We start from the raw sequence: 19,700 nt of genomic DNA on the forward strand, positions 1-19,700 counted from the left end.
TATTCTTCATTCTATTTTCAAGTTTTACCACTAAGTCCTTTTTGTTCATTTTCTCAACTAAATATACATTTCCCATATTCCATTCCTTCTCATTCCATTCTCTTCTCATATTTTAGTAATTCACCAGTCCTGCATTGCTTCTGTAATGAATCAAGTCTCCATATCCGTGGAGCACCAGCAATTCAAATTGATTCAAGTCCCAGCTAGGGATTTCTTATCACACGACATATGTAGAACTTAATCTTGCATATATCAACCTCGCTACAGGATCCTCCTATACTAAGCCGTCTCCATGCCACCCGAGAGCACAGCACACCTCAAATCCGGCCACATTCTAGCCATGAGGGTACACGCTACTCCCATCATCTCTCCACTCCTAGTGCATGGGCATTCGTCTTAGTATCGGATTAGCCGAAGTAGGCTTACCGGAGTATGTGACCAGTACTACAAAGTGTCTCGTTCAGAAGATCCACAATGAGTGGCCTTTAAGCGACATAGCCAGCAACATTACCCAACATTCAAGATAAGTCACCCGATTAGTCTCTAGTTCATTCTACATTCTTTCTTTCTTTGGCCAGTATGCCATCTTTGATTGTATCGAAACTTTTTACTTTGAAAGCCTATCATAAAGCATACTAAGCATTCTACGCCTTTGTAAATGAAAACATCTTCAAGGATGGTAAACAATTATCAAGGTAGGCAATGCATCAAATAGGTAACATTTGAATTAACCAACTTAATGCAATAAATAACATAGGTGATAAACTTTTCAAAGTAAACAAGGTAATGGCTTAATGCTTAAATCGGGGCTTGCCTTCGTTGACGATCTCAGGTTCTGGATTAGTACCACAATTATCAAATCCCGTGACAACCAGGGATTCTTCCAGAACTTGCTCAACTAGAATCGTTTCGTTCTCGGGTTCTACACGAAATGATAACATATGCCTTAACATGATGATAATGTAAACATGATGCTTTCACGGTACATGAAATGTAAAAACACCCGCAATGATTTTATTTCACGGTACAGTTGTAAGTCAACAAAACCAACTTGCAATCCTACCATTAAGAACCACACATGTGACTTGACAAAATGGATCTTGAAACCCTACTAGTCACAAAACATGACCAAAACAAGATCCAACACTAATCAAACACTTAGGGTTTGCTTTTATTTATTTTTGAATTAATTTAGAATTAAGCCCAAAAATGAACTTATTCCAAATGACCTGAAAATTTTATGTAAGATTCCTCATGACAAATTAGTGTACCAAAACAAACTTCATAATTTTTGGAATTATACAGTGACCTACAAAAATCATGGAAATTGCATTTTTCAATTAATGGACTGAATATTTGAACATTAAAAATTTATTCAAATTTCAAGTTTCAAATTTTTAAATCATACTAGAACATGTACAGAAGCTACACACAAAATTTTAGAATTTTTGGAGCTATCATGAATTTCCTACAAATTCCCAAAGTTTCAACACTATTCATAAATTCAGAAAATAAAAATCATCACTGTTCTTCTTCCTCACTCATACTGACAGGCTGACCCCACTGTCAGTGACTCAAAGCAATCACGGCGGCGCTACCCTCACTGACCGGCCGCAAAATGCACCGACGGTGACGCTCCGGCGAGACGGACTGCACCAACATGATCTACTACTTCCCCCGAACCAATCTGAGCTATCAAAAAGGAAAAAGGTGCATAGGAGACACCTCCACGCGGGGCATGGCGGACTAAGCACGATGGTGAACAGCGTAACCACGGTGACGCAGCAGTAGGGACTAAAGCAAAATGGTCTTCACATTCAGGAGCTCACCGTGATCACGTAGGTAGACTCGGTGAAGATGGAGGTGTACTGGATCGACGGGACCACGTGAGACCGAGGATGGCGGAGCTCCGGCCGGACTCGGGGAAGACGACGTCGCGCGGCGGCGCTGGACTTCCAAGAGTGACACGATCAGGCTTGGGAGGAGCAGGAAGACGAGGCGGAGCTTCTGGCCAAAGCAATTGGCCCTAGATACTACAGCGAGAACGAATTGCGCAAGTGCGGGCAAGACACCGGCGGTGAGCAGTCGACGGAAAAACTCCGATTGACGACGGCGTGCTCCTATTTATAGCAAGAAGGAGGGCGTGCGGTGTTGACAACACACGGGCGAACTTGCCACGGAGGTATTGGCGTGTCACTGTGCGTGAAAGCGGCAAAACCCGATCGGCGGTGATCTCCGCGTGGCGCCGGCGGCAAGCAGAGAGGTGGAGATAGATTTTTGAAAAATTTATAGAACTACCACTGTATCCATTTTTCAAATTACTCACAAATTTTCTAAAGAAGTTGAAAATCTCCAAAAATGAAAGTTGTTCACTTTTTCAAACTCTACAACTTTGCTTCTAGAAATATTTTCAAATTCTACCTCCATTTTGAAATTTGAATTTGGGGTGCATTTGAGCATTTGAATCATTTCAAAATTACTCCAAATTTTATGTGTAAACTTGAAAAACTTTGAATACCAAAGTTGATCTACATAAAATAACCTCCAACTTTGCTTTTTGCCTCAACTCCAAATTCCACATGGATTTTGAATTAGTCAAAAGGGGCAAAAAGGACTTTTATAATTTGAATATGAATTCAAATTTGATTTGTCTTCCTTTTACTTAAATTTTGATTTTTGACCAGTAACATGGCCCATTAGGGTTATTTGAGTCAAATGACACATGGCCTCACATGATCACATGAAATTTGACCCTTGTGGTCATGATCTTTATTTAGGGTTTTTGTAACACATCACATGAAATAACAACATTATGAAATAAACCTTATTTAGTGAATGCATTCAAAACTTTATACTATATGAATGCTTTGCAATGCATATGATGACATGTCAATTTTTAGTGCTAGGTCAAAACACCAGAGGTGTTACACATAACCAGGCAAAAAATGGGTCAAACTCCCCAAGATCCCAGCAAGGATCTTCTGGCTTCGCACCAAACTTGTCATAACAATTCTTGTAAAGTTCCCACAGATGATTACATTTATCATGAAAATTTTGATCTTTCTTAGTAGACTTTTTCTCAAGATAATTTTTCTCTCCCACAACCTTATCAAGATTTTTCTTCAAGTTATCAAAATCTTCAGTCTTTGTCTCAAGCTTGATCCCAATAGAGATACACCTTGACTCCATGTTATGGAGAGCTTCAACTATTTCCACTCTTTCTTTCTCCTTAGCAGCAAGTTGAGATTTCAAAGATTTAATCTCCTCAAGCAAACTTTTCTCACGAAGTGTCGCATTCTTTGCATCTTCTTCGAGAGACTTATGCAAAACTCCTTTACAAAAGAGCATTCTACAAAATATAACACCACAAAAATATTAAGTCACAAAGCCAAATTAACATACGAAGTCAGACAAAAATATATGTACCTTGTAAATAATGGTAACACTTGCATCTGCCAACTCAAGGGAAGATTTCCCAGCAAGTTGACCCTCAGCATCAGGAACTGCGAAGGCATCATCAATATACTTTGACAACTTTAGCTCTAACTTCCTTCATAATGCAAAGTTTGTCCAAGCCAATCCCAATAAATTTAAAAGTGTCTAAATTCACACCTTAAGCTTGGCAGTACTCCATGCACCTCATATACGCCTCAGGATCAACTCCACCAGGAACTGTTTCTAAGGCTTCGACAGGAGTAGCAGGTTCCAGAGCCACATCCTTCATTTTCCCAATATCAATAGTCGTCTCCTTCTGAGATGAAGGATCAGGGAAAAAAATTCTCTACATAAAAAAACAAAGTTTAAAATAAGAAGAAACATAAACTCAAAATTCAAATCAACCAACACAAAAATAAAAAAATAAGCTTACCCATAGAAACACCCTTTTCAAGTTGACATGCAACTTTTTCACCGGTGTTCACATCAATTGTGGACTTAGTAAGATGGCCTCTTCGTCAAATACATCGTCATTAGAATCATCAAAATCAAGGGTAACAGTAGTGGTACCTTTACCCTTGTGAGCCTTAGCTTTTGGAGCATCAGTCTCCATAGCCCCAACTCCTAAATCAGAATCTTGCATCATAACTCAGGAAGGTGAGGCAACATGAAGAGTAGCACCAACATCTCCTACAGTTCCTTGTGGAGTTTCAGCAACAAATCTTTGAGAAGACGGCTCTATAGTTTCCTACGAAGCCATAGTCACACTCTCACCTTCTTCAGTCTGCCCCCCAGCGGCAGTAGTAGCAACAATAGCAGCAGCATCAACAATAGGAGATGAAGAAGGCAAAGTGTCTCTGCCAATATTTTTCTGAGGCGAAGGCAAGATACCTCCGCCAATATTTTTATCAGAATGAAAAGTACTCGCTAAATTCTAGAAATAGTCACCAAGCAGAGTCAACATCGGCGGAGTCAAACCACTAGAATTAAAAACTAAACTAATCATTCTCACCCCATCTTTACGAGCTTACTGACTAAGAACCTCTTGATTTTCAGCATCAAGACCCAAATCAACTTCATCTTCTATCTTTTTTCTGAATCAAAAGAAGCTAAAACCTTCTTTTTCTTGCTAGTCTTCTTAGCAAGTTATCCACCAGCTCTTTTCTTCTTCGTAACATTTTCTATGCTCGGCTTCGTTGCATGATTATACGCGGGTGGAGGTCTTTCATCGTATTTGATTTGGACAATTTTAAAAATTCTATTTAGACGCTTGTAATCTTTTCTCACAATCTTACCCATCAAATCTTTCTCTTTCTTCAAAAACTTGCCTAGAATCTTAATTGCCTTCGCCTCAATAGCAGAAAAAAGGAAAAAGAAGAAGAAAAAACAAAAAGAGAAAATCAGAAAAAGAAGTGAAACGAATATGAAAATAAAAATGGACCAGATACAGTAACTGATCGGAGATAGTCTAAAAACAGAAAAAGGCCGAACAGATGACGGAATAGGAAAACAAAAAAATAGAATTTACTACATGTAGTAATCGTATTGGGTATGGACTTTTTTTGCGTAGGAGTATAGACTCTTTGATTAAATATAGACTATACACAACCCAATCCATTTTGGAATCGGACTCTGTATCGTACTAGACCAGAGCTAGTCTAACTCGCATGAGCACGGGTTGTATATATAAGTCTAGACGGAAAAACCCTCCATTATCCGGTAGTTAGAGGGAGACGGATCAAAAAAAAATGGATAGACGAAAAAAATGCCCAAAAATTTTGCCAGTTTATTATTAGGTATAGTTATAGATATAGATATACGTCCTGTTCATTTGGACTTGATTGGCCTATAAGCCATAGCTAAGGGTCTGTTTGGTTCCAAATAAGTCACCTACTTATAAATTAAAAAATGAAATAAGTGACTTATTTTGCCAAACACTACTAACTTATAAGTCACCCCTGCTTATAAGTTTTAAGTTGGTTCACCTCTGCTTAGAACTTATAAGTCACCCTTTTCGCGTAAGGCCCACACCTTTAATGAGCTTATAAGTCATCTACAACTAAACATGCATGACTTATAAGTCACTGGTTTTTAGTCACCCGACTTAATAAATCACTTGACTTATGGAAACCAAACATACCCTAAAAATACTGTTGGCTAGTTTGATATAAAAAATACTATTCATTAACTGATAAGACATAGCTTATAAGCTAAATACGACAAAACGAACTGCCGGAAAAAAAAAATACTGAAAGTTGTCCTAGCGTTTAGTGTCAAATATCGGCAGCACATTATTAGGACACGTGGGGCTCCATGATTCGGCCCAGCCCGCACACAGACACTGCACCCGAGGTCAGATCCCATCGGCCAAACGGACCCATCCTTTTCCCCTTTCCCCACCCCCGACTCGACTTGTGCCGTTCGAAAATATTCAAATCCCCTTCCCCCCTGCCGACGTCTCCCTCTCCCCCTCGCGGCCTCCGCAACCAGCCATTGAGCCATGCGGTCCCTCTTCTCGCGGCACGCGCGCCACCCCGCTACGCCGCCGGCCCCCTCTTTCTCCGGCGGCGTTGAGACCCCTCCTCGTCGCCGCATCTCCAAGGAGAACGTGGACCCCTCCTCCCCGGCGCGCAACTACCACCACTCCGCCCTCGACCACGGCGCCTCCCCCTTCCGCTCCCCGTCCTCCGCGGCGAAACCTCTCTCCTCCCGCAACCGCCTGCCACCGCGTCCGCCGTCCTCTAACCCACTAAAGAGGAAGCTCGAAGTCTCCTCTGCGGCGGCCGCGGCGGGCCCCACTCACGACGCCTCGCCCGGGCCCGACTCCGGCGTCCAGGTACGTCTAGGGCTTCGTGGGCGATTTAAGGTATTCCGTGTTGGGACTATGGATCTGGCCTGACGGCTGTTGGCTCTGCCGGTTTTGCTCTTCTGGTCACAGGTGGTGGTGAGGATACGGCCGTCGTGCTGGGTCGATGAGGAGGAGGCAGGCGAGGATGGGCGGGGGCCGGAGGCCTGCGTGCGCAAGACGGCGGCCAACTCGGTCTCGATCCAGGGGCAGGACTTCACGTTCGATGCTGTCACTGACTCGGCCTCCACGCAGGTTAGGCTGGGTGAAATTTTTGGGTGGTTTTGGGGTAGTTTCTCTAAGCTTGGGGATTCTATGTACACGGTCTAGATTAGCTGAATTTTGGAGTTATTTCAGTGAGCAGCGTATATATGGTACTTGTATAGTGTTATTTCATAAGTGCTGAGGCGATTTATGCATCTGTGGATTCGTATATAACCTAAAATTTTATGTGTGATTTGGCAGAGGCCAGGGTCGAGGTCTGGTTTTACTGCAAGTAGCTAATGTTAGTTTTGATCTGAATATAGTGTTCTGTGCTCTTAATGGATTTTGTTTGGGGGCATCATAAGTGCTGGTTGTTTCTTTTGGCTAGTTTCATTGGTTAGCTATTCTAACCTATTGTTTAAGTGTGCAATCTCTGTTTGGTTTTGTGATGGGTTTGGTCTTTTGTGTTTGACTTTTATGTACTTATAGGAGGATATCTTCACCCTTGTTGGGCTGCCACTTGTTGAAAATTGCTTATCGGGTTTCAACAGCTCCATATTTGCCTACGGACAGGTGATTTATCTTCATTTTAACATCTAAGCCATGTAATGGCTGGTACGTGAACATAAACTGACTAATAGTCCCTCATTCTTATTTTGTCACTTCAAAAGACTGGCAGTGGGAAAACGTACACTATGTGGGGGCCTCTATCTGCATTGTCAGAAGATTCAGTGAGCAGCGAGAGGGGCTTGACACCTCGTGTATTTGAGCAGTTGTTCTCCCGCATTAATGAAGTAACGTGATAGTTTTTTTTTTTCTTCTAAAACTTCTTTCTTTTAAGTATTTTTCTTAGTTAAATCTGAAACATGCCCCATTTACAGGAACAAGTTAAACATGCAGATAAAGAGCTAACTTACAATTGTGTCTGCTCGTTTCTCGAGGCAATTTCTCTTCTTAGTACCTAGCAAATATTGTATTCATTCTTGTTTGACGCATGAAATGTGATCCAATATTATTATAATGTGCAGATCTACAATGAACAGATAACTGATTTGCTAGATCCCTCACAGAAGAATCTTCAGGTGAAAAAGCTTGTGAAAAGGCCTCTGTTCAGTGGCATAGGAGGAAATCCTTTTCTCAGTTTGCTAATATATATATGTCCTATTCCTTTGCAGATTAGAGAGGATGTTAGAACTGCCTGTGTTTATGTTGAATCATTGACAAAGGAGTTGGTTTTCACCATGAAGGATGTAACTCAGTTGTTGGTTAAGGTGTGTCTCCAAATATTGACATCTAATGTATCCCATCTCCATCTATTTGTTGTGATGACATTGAACCTAATTTCTGACATTTGTATTTGGCATATGCCACTCTCAGATACAAATTTTAACTATGCGTATGATGATTTTGTCACTAGACTATGTTGAAAGGGTGAAAAATTGCCTGAGTTCTGTCTATCAGTGAACATAGTTGTACCATCATGGAAGATTTTTATGGCACCTCTTGATGTACACAAACTACATAACACTTGGTTCTGCATAATTTCATCGCAACATGGCCTGCTGCTTCACTAGAGATTGATATATTTCTGTATGCTCTACAAATACATCCTATTTTTCTTAACTTTGTGTTGAATAGATTTATTGCAATTAATGCAGGGCCTGGCAAACCGGAGGACAGGGGCAACGAGCGCAAATGCTGATAGCTCACGCTCGCATTGTGTTTTTACGTGTGTCATTAAGTCGGATTCTAAGGTATTCATTGAAATTTGGCCCAATAATACTATATATACATATTATCTTAGTCATTTATCAGTTGTCAATTAGCAAAATGTAATTGTAACGAGTGCATTTTCTTGACATTCTGATAATGGTTCTCTATCATTGCCTTTCTACGAGCTGATTGTTCTTCTGAGTTTGGGTCATTGCTTTACATGAGCATGAGGTATAGTTCTAGTTTGTTCCATTCTAACAAAAGCAGATGCCAAACTGAGATGCTTGTGTGGACTGAATGGTTTTTTATGTTTGATGATTGCATATACCAACCAGAGGAACACTTGGAATAGTTAATCTGTGGAATATCTTTTTTTTTGGTTGATTGTGCATATGTACCTTGCCAATAACCTGATTTCTTTAGGCTTCAGCTATATACATTCTGTTCTCTTATATATGGAGTGCTTTAATGTTCTTTCAAATGTTTCTGAAATGTATGCTAACAGAATTAATGTACTGAATCCTTGCAATCTCTGTGGCTTCAATGCAAAGGAGAATTATCATGACTTCATGATACACAACCTTTTATTATTCATTCTTGGTCCATTCTGTTTGTACTGTGCAATATGCAGCTTAAAGGGCTTGTATCTGTTCATGTGCTGACAGAAATGACATTTATATTAAAGAAAGCCTTGCTTGCTAGTTGCTTCGCTTATATGAATGCATTAAAAATGTTTCTGTTGCTTAAATCACTAAATGCTGTCTAAGATATTGTTGGTTTCAGTATAGATGCATCAAATAGTTGTTTACCTATTTGGCTCTTGTTCTATAGAATCCAGAGGATGGCTCAAGCATCACAAGATCAAGCAGGATAAACTTGGTAGACCTTGCTGGATCAGAGCGACAAAAACTAACACATGCAGCTGGGGATCGATTGAAAGAAGCTGGAAACATAAACCGTTCACTTTCACAGCTTGGGTAAAGTTCTGTTTGTACTTTCAATGAAAAGTAAAAGAGTTCAAGGATTTAAGCAAGGTTTTTGCTAATTCTCCAGACATTGGCTGATATCTAAACTCAGTTGAAGTCTACTTTACTAATGATGGATGTGGTTCTGCTTGATGTCCTGGAATGAGAGATGCATAGCACTTGAGTTATTAAATGATTTCATAAGAGCAAGTCCAATAATAGAGCCAAGTGTTTGGCTATTAGCCAAGTTGCAAGAGCCAAACTATACAATAGTGATCTCTTATTTGTCTATAAGAAACTTTTTTATTGTAGTTTAACCCATGTCCCACCTTCTCATTCCTAATCCTCCTCACATTCACTTAATGTATGGACCCACCACTGCATATGCATCCGTGCCTAGCTTGTTGCTTGCATGAGAGCCAAGCTCTCCTCTCTCTCCTCCCTTCTCTCCTCCATATCAGCATTTGCTTGGCGATAAGCCAATTATTGTACTTGCTCTAAGTTGTCAAACATGAGTCGGTATCATGCCTATCAACAGTTCCACATATCATGGTTACCACATTTGATAGAGCAATGGTCTCTTGATTCAATACATGCATGATGTGCATCATGGTTAGAAATTCTTATAAAATATGTTTATTGCTAATTGTGATTTCTACAATTCTGTAGTCATTCTCACTGTTGTTTTTGGGATAAACATGTATTGTTGTAGATTTGATATTTGTATTTTAGTTATGAATATAATACATTATTTCCATTTAGTTTAGCTGCCACATACTTCCTCAGTTCCAAAATGTAGGTAGTTTTAGTTTTGTTATAAGTCAAACTTCTCAAATTTTGACAAGTTTATAGAAAAATATAATTAACATCTATGATGCCAAATGAATGCACCATCAAAATAAATTTGATGTAGTAGTCTTGTAGTCATCGCTGCCTCTTTCTATAGAGTTGGTAAAAGTTAGAGAAGTTTGACTTAGAACAAATTAAAATGACCTACATTTCGGAACGGAGGTAGCACTATTCTCTATGTATATTGCATGCTCTTTTAGCTCTTGGCACAGGAATTAAGATGTACCAGTTGACCAATTTAATAGCACATCTAAAGTGTTCGGGCAATAAAAGGCAACATATGATGTTGCAATCAAGTGAAGGCTATTTGTAAGAATTAACACAAATATATTTATAGTGTGTCCAGTAGACATATCTATGTATGGGAGCCACGATAAATAAAGTTAGTGGTTTTGGAAGAAAGGCTGATTTGTGGACTGGCAGCTCAACCATTGTTTTTTTTTTCCTGTTTAGGTGTAACGTTACAGCCATTGAATATGGTTGTGAAATGAGGGTTCTTTAACTATATGTTCTTGTTCACTGCAGAAACTTGATTAATATACTTGCAGAAATATCGCAGTCCGGAAAACAAAGGCACCATGTTCCATATCGTGATTCCAAGCTCACATTTCTATTACAAGAATCCCTTGGAGGCAATGCCAAACTGGCAATGATTTGTGCTGTTTCACCATCCCAAAGGTACCATCTAAGTTGACTGGCAATTCATTAATTCTGTGGCCAGTTAATATTGGTTTCTGGATTCGTCACTGCATTTTCTTGTCATACAGCTGTAAGAGTGAAACGTTAAGCACACTTAGGTTTGCCCAACGTGCAAAAGCTATAAAAAACAATGCCGTGGTTAATGAAGAGAAAGTTGAAGATGTAAATGCGCTGCGTGAGCAAATCAGGCAATTGAAGGTATGATTGTGTTCCATCTGACAATCAAGTTTCTCTATAATATTGCTGTTTTGGTTCATGCCTCATCAGCCCTGTTTCAAAGGCGTGGTCTAGGCGTCCAGGCGTACCCAGCATGCCTTGGGAAACAGTGATGCCTTGTCACCTAGGCGTCTCGGTGGACCCAGCATTCGCCTGAACGCTTAGTTGCCTTAGAAACCATGCTCATCAGTAAGGTGTTATTATCCATATCCTACAATGCAGGATGAACTTCACCGAATGAAATCTAATGGATGCATAGAAGGGAATAATGGCAGCTTTGCCACTGGATGGAACCCTCGGCGCAGTTTGCATCTGTTGAAAATGAGCTTGGGTCATCCTGCAACATTCCAATGTATAAAAGAAGATAGTGATGAGGAAATGGAAATTGATGAGAATGATGTTGAGAAGCCCTACAATCATGAAAGTATTGCAATGTCTCCTATTAACGTTAAAGAAGTCTCCAAAAGTTTACAAGCTTCTATGGATGTAAGTGCTGGAACTTCACATGATGAAGATCTTGATAGGGATAAGAATTTGATATCCATAAAAAGGTCCTGCTGTAGTGCTAATAAATTTAACACTGGTACTGATATTGGAGATGGAAAATGCAAATTAAACATTGCCGCCAGTATACAGAGGGGACTTCAAGTCATTGAAAGTCACCAAAACAATAGTGCATGGAGGAGAGCATCGGTTGGATTAAATGCTAGAATCATGGATATTCAACCTTGCAAGGTTGATGTTGCAATTCAGACTGATCCTGAAGAATATGAAACCAGAGATAACCCTCTAGCTCTGATTCCTAGTTGTCTGCTTGAAGCTTCTGCAACTGAGAGTAGGGATCCCAGTGCTTGCAGAGACCTACAACTAGTACCAGCTGATGTGACAGTACCATCTGATGACCAAAAGCAGCGACATTTTCTGAAAGTAAGTTTAACCAAAAGAGGCTCGGCGCATGAATTTGTAGATCAGTTAAGTCGGGTGTAAAGCACTCATGCATATCTTATTTCTATATAGGCTGTGGAGAAGGTCTTGGCTGGAGCTATCAGGCGAGAGATGGCACGTGATGAACAGTGTGCAAAGCAAGCTGCAGAAATTCAACAACTGAATCGTCTGGTGGGTGTTTTCTCTATACATAAGACAAGATGCTATATGTTCCTCTGTTTAAATCATTCCGTTTTTTTTCAGGTGCAACAGTATAAGCATGAACGCGACTGTAATGCTGTAATTGCACAAACACTTGAAGGAAAAATTGCTAGGCTTGAGAGTCTCATGGATGGAACTTTACCAACTGAAGAATTCATGAATGAAGAGTTTTTATCACTTACGAATGAGCATAAGGTCGCATGAATTTTCCCTTGCCATGTACTTAACTTACTGTATTTTCTTTTTGAAGACTGCATTTATCAGCTATTCTGTTACACTTAAAACGCAGATCCTCCAAAAGAAATATGAAAACCATCCTGATGTTTTGCATGCTGAAATTGAGTTGAAGAGACTCCAGGAGGAATTGGACATGTTCAGGAATTCTGGGGACGAGAAAGAAGTTCTACAGGAGGAGATACAAGATCTGAAAAATCAGTTGCATTACATGCTTTCATCTTCGTCATCAATCCGTAGATTCTGGCCTCCAGTGCCATTGTGTCAGGGAAGTAATTCTGAACCTGGAACAAAAGATAAAGATGGAGATACTAATTTTGGGGACACTCCCAATTGGACTGAAGCTGAGAGTAAATGGATTACACTCACAGAAGAGCTTAGAGTTGAACTTGAAGCAGCAAAATCCCTTGTTGGAAAGTTGCAGTTAGAACTGGATTCTGAGAAGAAATGCTCAGAAGAACTAAAGGAGGCAGTACAAACAGCTATCCAAGGAGCTGCAAGACACCTGGAACAATATGTTGATCTTCAAGAGAATCATTTTCGTTTGCTTGCTCTGCATAGGAGGATGCGTGAGGGTGTTGAGGATGTGAAGATGAGGGCAGAAAAGGCCGGTATCAAAGGTGCTGAATTGCGGTTCATCAACTCCCTTGCAGCTGAAATCTCAGTCCTAAAAGCTCAAAATGAAGGCCTTCAGGGCCAGCTAAGGGATACTGCTGAAGCTGTTCAGGCAGCTGGTGAATTGCTTGTTCGGTTGAAGGATGCAGAGGAAGCAGAAACACTAGCCAAGGTATGGCTTTCCAACATTGCTTAGACCTTACATTTAGACAGACAAAACTAGCTTATGTGGGCAGTTGATAATACAACAGAGTTTATATTGGGTGATTATAAAACTTTAGGGGGAAAATATTTATGTTGAATGCTCTTGTAGTGGTTCCTTGTATTTTGTTACATTTAGTAGTATGACATAGATTTTCCAGTTACAACAGGCTTTTGTACTCCTTTGTTGCAGAAGCAGGCTTTAGTGGCAGAGCAAGAGACAGAGAAAGCTTATCAGGAGATTGACAACCTGAAAAAGAACTACGATCAGGAAATCCTTGCTCTAAAGCAGCGTCTCACAGAGTCCTCTCAGTGCAAGGACGATACGGTACAGCCACAAGAACCGAACAATCTTGAGCCTCCTAGGTATGACACAGCTGGTAGCCCCAGTGGGCAGAATTGGAAGGAGTTCAATACCTTGCAACAAGGTGGATCATCTGAGGTCTCCAATAGCACGGACCTCAACTCGTGGTTTTATGGATACGACAAATGTAACATTTGATGCTGAAGTGTTTAATTTGTTCAGTCCTAGTTTGTACCATTGAAATGGTGATAATATAATGTTGTACACCGGGTAAGCAGAGGGAAAGGATACTCCCGAGGAATGCTGGTGGGTCCTCATCATCTGATGAGGTGTATGCAGATTCTTCAGATCCTTGGTGAAGTTGTATTCTGTCTTGTAAATCTAGATGAACAATTTTTTTACAACGAAGTGGCGACACCAATATTCTGTTGCTGTATAATTATGTTGGTTGTAACTGTAATGACAAAGTATCAGGTATGGTTGGTCATGGTTCAGATTCTCCCCACGAAGTCATGCACGATGCAGCTACTCCACTGCAAGTACTGGTTGGTAACTCTTAACGCCCTTGTAGCTGTTTCCTGGTGCAGTGTTGGAACTGTTTCCTTGTACCATGTGATGAAATAGTTTGTCGAATCTTCCTGCCAGCCGGAATATGTTGTAAAGATTCAGTCGTCGCAATTTGTGGTGAGGAAGTGGGCTTGTTTTTTTTAATATAAGGAGCAGTGCACTCTTAAGTCGATTGTAGTTGCTGTTGGGTTGCTGGAGTGCTGGTTGCCTACTTGCCTACACGGGTGGCACTAGCACACCAACGTCAAGTAGTGTGCTTGGCCTTTTTTTTTAATACTAGCAGCTGCTCGTGTGTTGCTATAGGATCATCAATAAACAAATAAATTTTAACTCAACTTAACGATATATAATTTTGAGACATTCGAATAAATAAGCATCAATTTTAGCAGTAGTGTCAAAACAAGTAGTATATGATAGACAAGTTCTCCATAACTATCTCTTTCATAGTTTTATTTTTGGCGATGTGGCTGAGATATTCTCGTGCTGTACTAATCATACACCGTTGTGAATTCCCATCATACGCTAATAGGTTGATCACAACGTTCTTCTGTAGTGTTTGGCCACCCTATGCAGAAAACACACGTATATGATAAGCTGGAATTACATATGACCAGGTACATTAAGTTTTTTTTTTCACCGTACAAATGTAATAAAAAAAGACATTACCTCAACTATGGAGTTAACACCTCTTGGTGTATGTACTATTATTGTGATCTTTCTCTTTCCATTCTTCACGTCCTTCTCAACAGTTGGAACAGCTAATATCCTGATGTTTGTCTAGGTGTTGCTCTAGATAGTGCAACATACAACTAGCCGTATGAGAACACTGGTTCAGGCAAATACACTCCGATATTTGGGATAGTCTGCCCCTATGTTTTGTTGACAGTCATGGCGAAGCTAAGCTGAATGGAAAACTACTTTCTCTTAAAATGGAAAGGGAACATCTCATCATCAGACGGGCTTAAGGGTATGTGAGGCAAGAAAACCCACTTTCCAGCTTGCTGTCCCAACATGATTTCTGTATCGGTGGTATTCTTTTGAAACCCACGTATGATTAGTCTCGTATCATTGCAAAGTCTGTTTACGGGGTCAATGTTTCTAAGTAAACCATTGGGGGTCAAACTGTTAAGAACTCCGGAGGATAGTAGTTGTGTACCTGTGTGGATCATCTATCGCACAGTCAAGGCTATGGTACATCATCTCGTCCGTTTGGAAATGACTTATCATTTTCATGTTAATTATATCCACACAATCATTCCATGTGGACAATATTGCTCATGAAGTTATGTAATTTCTCTTTGGCATATTCTTGTTGGGCCCAGGCTAAATGCGATCTATTAGAGTCCGGCACATATTCTTGGTCTGACGCTTTTTGTCAAGCATAGCACAAGCACGATTGGTATAGGTAAAACATTGAATCATAACAATTAAATGGGATAAGGAAAGCCATAGTATTTACTGTTGCTGACCATGACCAATTGAGTCATGGGTTGCGTATCATTTGCATTATCTTGTTCACTTTGTTCAGTAAACTTCATATAAGAATGATCTCTTGTATTCGTTTTTTATAAATCAATTGAAGTAGAAATATTTGACATATTGGAATTCTTCTTAGAAATAATAGCTGAGTCTTGAGGAGCCATGGGCTCATCACAACCCGACATTGGATCAATGGTTGAGAGTGCTCCAAAGTGTGTTTTCTCCTCTTGGCACATGGCAGGACTAGGTGGCCGTTGGGTGACCCAAGGTGGGGTCGCACCGAACCCACCAAGTGGGCCCTGGCCTCCCTGCCACGTCCACTTGCTTCTCCAACTTGAATTTGATGAATTTTGAGCAAATTTTCTGCATTCAAATATTTTCAAGTAAAAGGGAAACTAGGTCATTTATAAACATTATTTTCTACTTTTAATGTTGATTTACCTTCACTTTGGTGGAATGTTGATGGTCATCATTGGTGTTTAGTAACCATCAACAACGATCAACATTGACTTACAATAGATAATGAAACTACTACCAAATAAGCAACAAAATGAGTCCGTCAAGATTCAAACAATTTCATGCTACGGACCATAAGACAAAGCATGATTTTAGAAGAAAAAACTGAAAGTAGTTTCATAATTTTCGAGGTAAAACAAAATTTTAATGAATTTTTAAACTTAAAGAAAATTTTAAGATTTTTAATCGTGTTATTTTTCCATGTAAAATATTTGGATAAATTATTGAAAATGTACTTTTATGAATTTTTAGATATTTTTTCAAAATATTTCTAGTCCAATTTACTTCTCTGAACTTTGAACTTAGTCTGATTTAGAGGTTGTGGCATTACATCATCAAAACCATTTAAGGTGCAAAATAAATTGTTTTAAAAGTTGAAGAAGATCAGAAAAATAATGTGTAGTTTAGAGAGAAACGGAGGGAAATTAGTTCTTTTTCTAATAAAATAGTACGTTTGTAATTGTCACAGGCCTGCTGGGCCGCTGCAACCTAAGAATGCCAGTCTCGTCATCTCACCGTCAGATGAGCCCACCTACCTGTTAATAAACCCTAACCCGCGGCCGCCGCCCTATATAACTCGACGCCATTTCGCTCTCCTCGTCGCGTCGAGACTCAACCAGACCAGCGGCGGCGCTGGCTGACGAGGAGGCGGAGTAGGGCGGCCGGACTAACTCGACACCGACACCGCCACCATGGGTAGAGCTCTCACACCGTCATCTGCTTCTCGTTTTGCTTGGGCTGGCCTAGTGGCCGTGGTGGTTGCTCGGTTGGGGCGGTGCTAATGGCGTCGCGGGTTGTTTCGGGTTTGTCCACGCAGGTATCTCGCGTGACTAGATGCACAAGCGCCGGGCCACCGGTGGAAAGCAGAAGGCATGGCGCAAGAAGCGAAAGTAATTGCTTGCCTCTTCACTCCTTACATTTCGGTTGGTATGGGTTTGCTGTATTTCTGTAGATTTGCTAAGTGCTTTGCTGGACCAGGGTTTGGGGTAGGTAGATTTGCATTTCCATCTATCGGTGTGTGGTTGCGGCGGTAGTGATTGATTTGAGTCATTCACTTGGCTGGTTACCTTTACCTCCAGTGTTTTATGCGGTTCAGCCTTATAGATTACCCCTTCAATCCTTAAATCATAACGTGATGCTTCTAATGAAACAGCAAGCTACTTAAATTGTGGAAATGATGTATGTATTGTAATGAATTGTTAGAAGGATCACTGTGGTCAATATTATGTATCTTTCCGTTTGAGGTTTTAATTTGGAATCTTTATTTTGTGTTATTATTACTACTTATTCTAGTAGTACAGTTGTGATTTCTATGATGTGCTGAGGCAGGATTGTTTGCATATCAGATGTCTCTTTTATATATAAAGATAAAGATTGGACATGTAAGTTTTGTTAATGTGAATGTGAATTGGTTCGGTCAGCTCATAGTACAACTGCAAGCTAATAACTGTTGTATATTGTGTTAACCTTTTTGCTTGGTTATTGTGAGTTTCAGAAGTTAATTCAAGATTCTCGTTTGTCATGAAGGTATGAGCTTGGCCGCCAGCCTGCCAACACCAAACTGTCTAGCAATAAGACAGTGAGGAGGGTCCGTGTCCGTGGAGGCAATGTGAAGTGGAGGGCTCTCCGCTTGGATACAGGTAACTACTCATGGGGAAGTGAGGCTCTTACACGCAAGACCTGCATCCTGGATGTGGTCTATAATGCATCAAACAATGAGCTTGTGAGGACTCAGACTCTTGTGAAGAAGTGAGGCTCTTACACGCAAGACCCGCATCCTGGATGTGGTCTATAATGCATCAAACAATGAGCTTGTGAGGACTCAGACTCTTGTGAAGAGCGCCATTGTACAAGTTGATGCTGCTCCATTCAAGCAGTGGTACCTCACGCAATATGGAGTGGACATCGGTAGGAAGAAGGCGGCGCCTGTTGCCAAGAAGGATGCAGATGAGGTATTATTCATGCAATTCAAGGTTTAATTGCTGTTTGCCCTTAGAATAGATTGAATTTAGGTTCATGTATTGTTGCATTTGGTGAATAGCTGCTTGCTAGATATCTTACTAATGCATTGTTTTTAACATGTGCATACTGTGTACCCCTAGCAGTTCTGTAGCTTGCAGTTTCTCAATGAATCTCTTCCTTATATGACCAGCATGTTGTATTTCATCAGCTACTTTGTTTATGCTTGTTTTACATTTCTATGTGAAAAAGACTGAAGTTGCTATTTTGATTTTTGCAATCATTATCTTCTGATTCTTGGCGATAATTTTTTTGGAGAAAAAAACAATAGTTAAATTAAATTTTCTTTCTGTTGCTCAACTGTTGTTTCCTGTAACTGACCATTTATTGTTTGTGTAGGGACAAGAGGGTGAGGCTATAGCTGAGGAAACAAAGAAGAGCAATCATGGGCAGAGGAAGCTTGAGAAGCGCCAGCAGGGGTGTGCACTTGACACTCATATTGAAGAGCAATTCCCCAGTGGAAGATTGTTGGCTTGCATTTCTTCCCGCCCTGGACAGTGTTGGCCGAGCTGATGGGTGAGGAATACTGGATTTCTTTTGTGCTGTCTTAGACATTAATCCTCATTTTGTGTTTTGGTCCTCACCATATGCCATTAGCATATGGAATTGAGATATTGATGCCTGTGGATCTTATATGTTTGGGACTGCTTCACAACTCTGCTACACAAACTTCACTTAGAGCAGCTCCACAAAAAACCTGAAGTTTGTGGAGCACCCCTTTAGGTGCTTTCACCTTTTATGCTGGAGCAGGGTTGCGTGGAGCTAAACCTGTTTGGCTGAAAAACTTGGTCCCAAACACCGACTAAGGATGACAGAAAGTCAGTTAAGTGGACAGTAGGAGATATGTGTAGCTGCAGCTATGCATTCTGTCACAATTGGACCATTTCACCTCGCTTAAGTAGCTTATAGTTTCCACCTGAAATTTCCCAACAGTTGCTGTCAGCTAACCTACAGTGGCATTTCCTTATATTGGCAGCTACATCCTTGAGGGTAAAGAGCTCGAGTTCTACATGAAGAAGCTCCAGAGGAAGAAGGGCAAGGGTGCTGCTGCATCTTAGAGCATTCATTTAGTTAGAACAGCAGAATATCTTCTACTTGGGTTTTTTTTTGCATGTCATTTGCAGACCAGATGAACACTTCATAAGTGAATCAACTTGCTTCAAAGAGGATTTTCACATGCGGTGGTTGTAATTGTGATAGGTTTGCTGTTTATTGAAGCTTTCTGTCTAAAGCAGTTTTAGTTTAACTTGAACATGGTTGTTAGAAATGGAATTATGAGATCCTATCCAATCTCTATTGCTGTTTGGTTTTCACCTTATAGCTGCCAACATTTGACTAAATTTGTTCGCTATAGTAAGAACTGGTGATGCGTCCGACAATATCTGTCATGAGAGACCTAACTAGAGTATTTTTTAGGAACACTAGAATTTTATAGGACTTACAACCTAACCAGAGGTTTTTTACATAGTGAGGCTAACTTTTTTTTAACTATTATAATACAAAGTTTGGTTAGATTTATAATAAAATGTATTATTGAATTATCATATAATTTTAAGTATAAACAATATAATATAAAATAAATAATGAAAGTGTAATGTGAAAGATTGTGTTATGTTGTGCTTTATAAAATGTAACGGCTGAGTTTGCTAGCACTGTGGCGGCTGATTTGCAGAGATTTTGGGCATGTTTGGTT

At 40.2% G+C, this 19,700-nt stretch overlaps 1 protein-coding gene and 1 pseudogene across 2 annotated transcripts; both read left to right on the forward strand.

The window, feature by feature from the left end:
* The first annotated feature begins 5,867 nt into the window (after positions 1-5,867).
* LOC136492966 (kinesin-like protein KIN-12A) lies at positions 5,868-14,088 on the forward strand. 2 transcript variants are annotated; one of them, XM_066488988.1, is made up of 16 exons: positions 5,868-6,271; positions 6,374-6,535; positions 6,974-7,057; positions 7,156-7,278; positions 7,366-7,425; positions 7,513-7,566; positions 7,660-7,755; positions 8,143-8,238; positions 9,029-9,174; positions 10,537-10,689; positions 10,779-10,908; positions 11,149-11,853; positions 11,944-12,042; positions 12,115-12,267; positions 12,362-13,093; positions 13,316-14,088. In XM_066488988.1, exons 1-16 carry the CDS (start codon positions 5,936-5,938, stop codon positions 13,622-13,624), a joined length of 3,438 nt encoding a protein of 1,145 aa, XP_066345085.1. In that variant the 5' UTR covers positions 5,868-5,935; the 3' UTR covers positions 13,625-14,088. The 2 variants fall into 2 exon arrangements, with proteins under 2 accessions (XP_066345085.1, XP_066345086.1); XM_066488989.1 differs by having other exon boundaries at positions 13,322-14,088.
* Positions 14,089-16,822: 2,734 nt separating this feature from the next.
* LOC136493316 (small ribosomal subunit protein eS8-like) lies at positions 16,823-19,327 on the forward strand (annotated as a pseudogene).
* The last annotated feature ends 373 nt before the right edge of the window (positions 19,328-19,700 follow it).

Source organism: Miscanthus floridulus, chromosome 11 (assembly GCF_019320115.1).
Source record: "Miscanthus floridulus cultivar M001 chromosome 11, ASM1932011v1, whole genome shotgun sequence".
In the NCBI taxonomy this organism is placed as follows: domain Eukaryota; kingdom Viridiplantae; phylum Streptophyta; class Magnoliopsida; order Poales; family Poaceae; genus Miscanthus; species Miscanthus floridulus.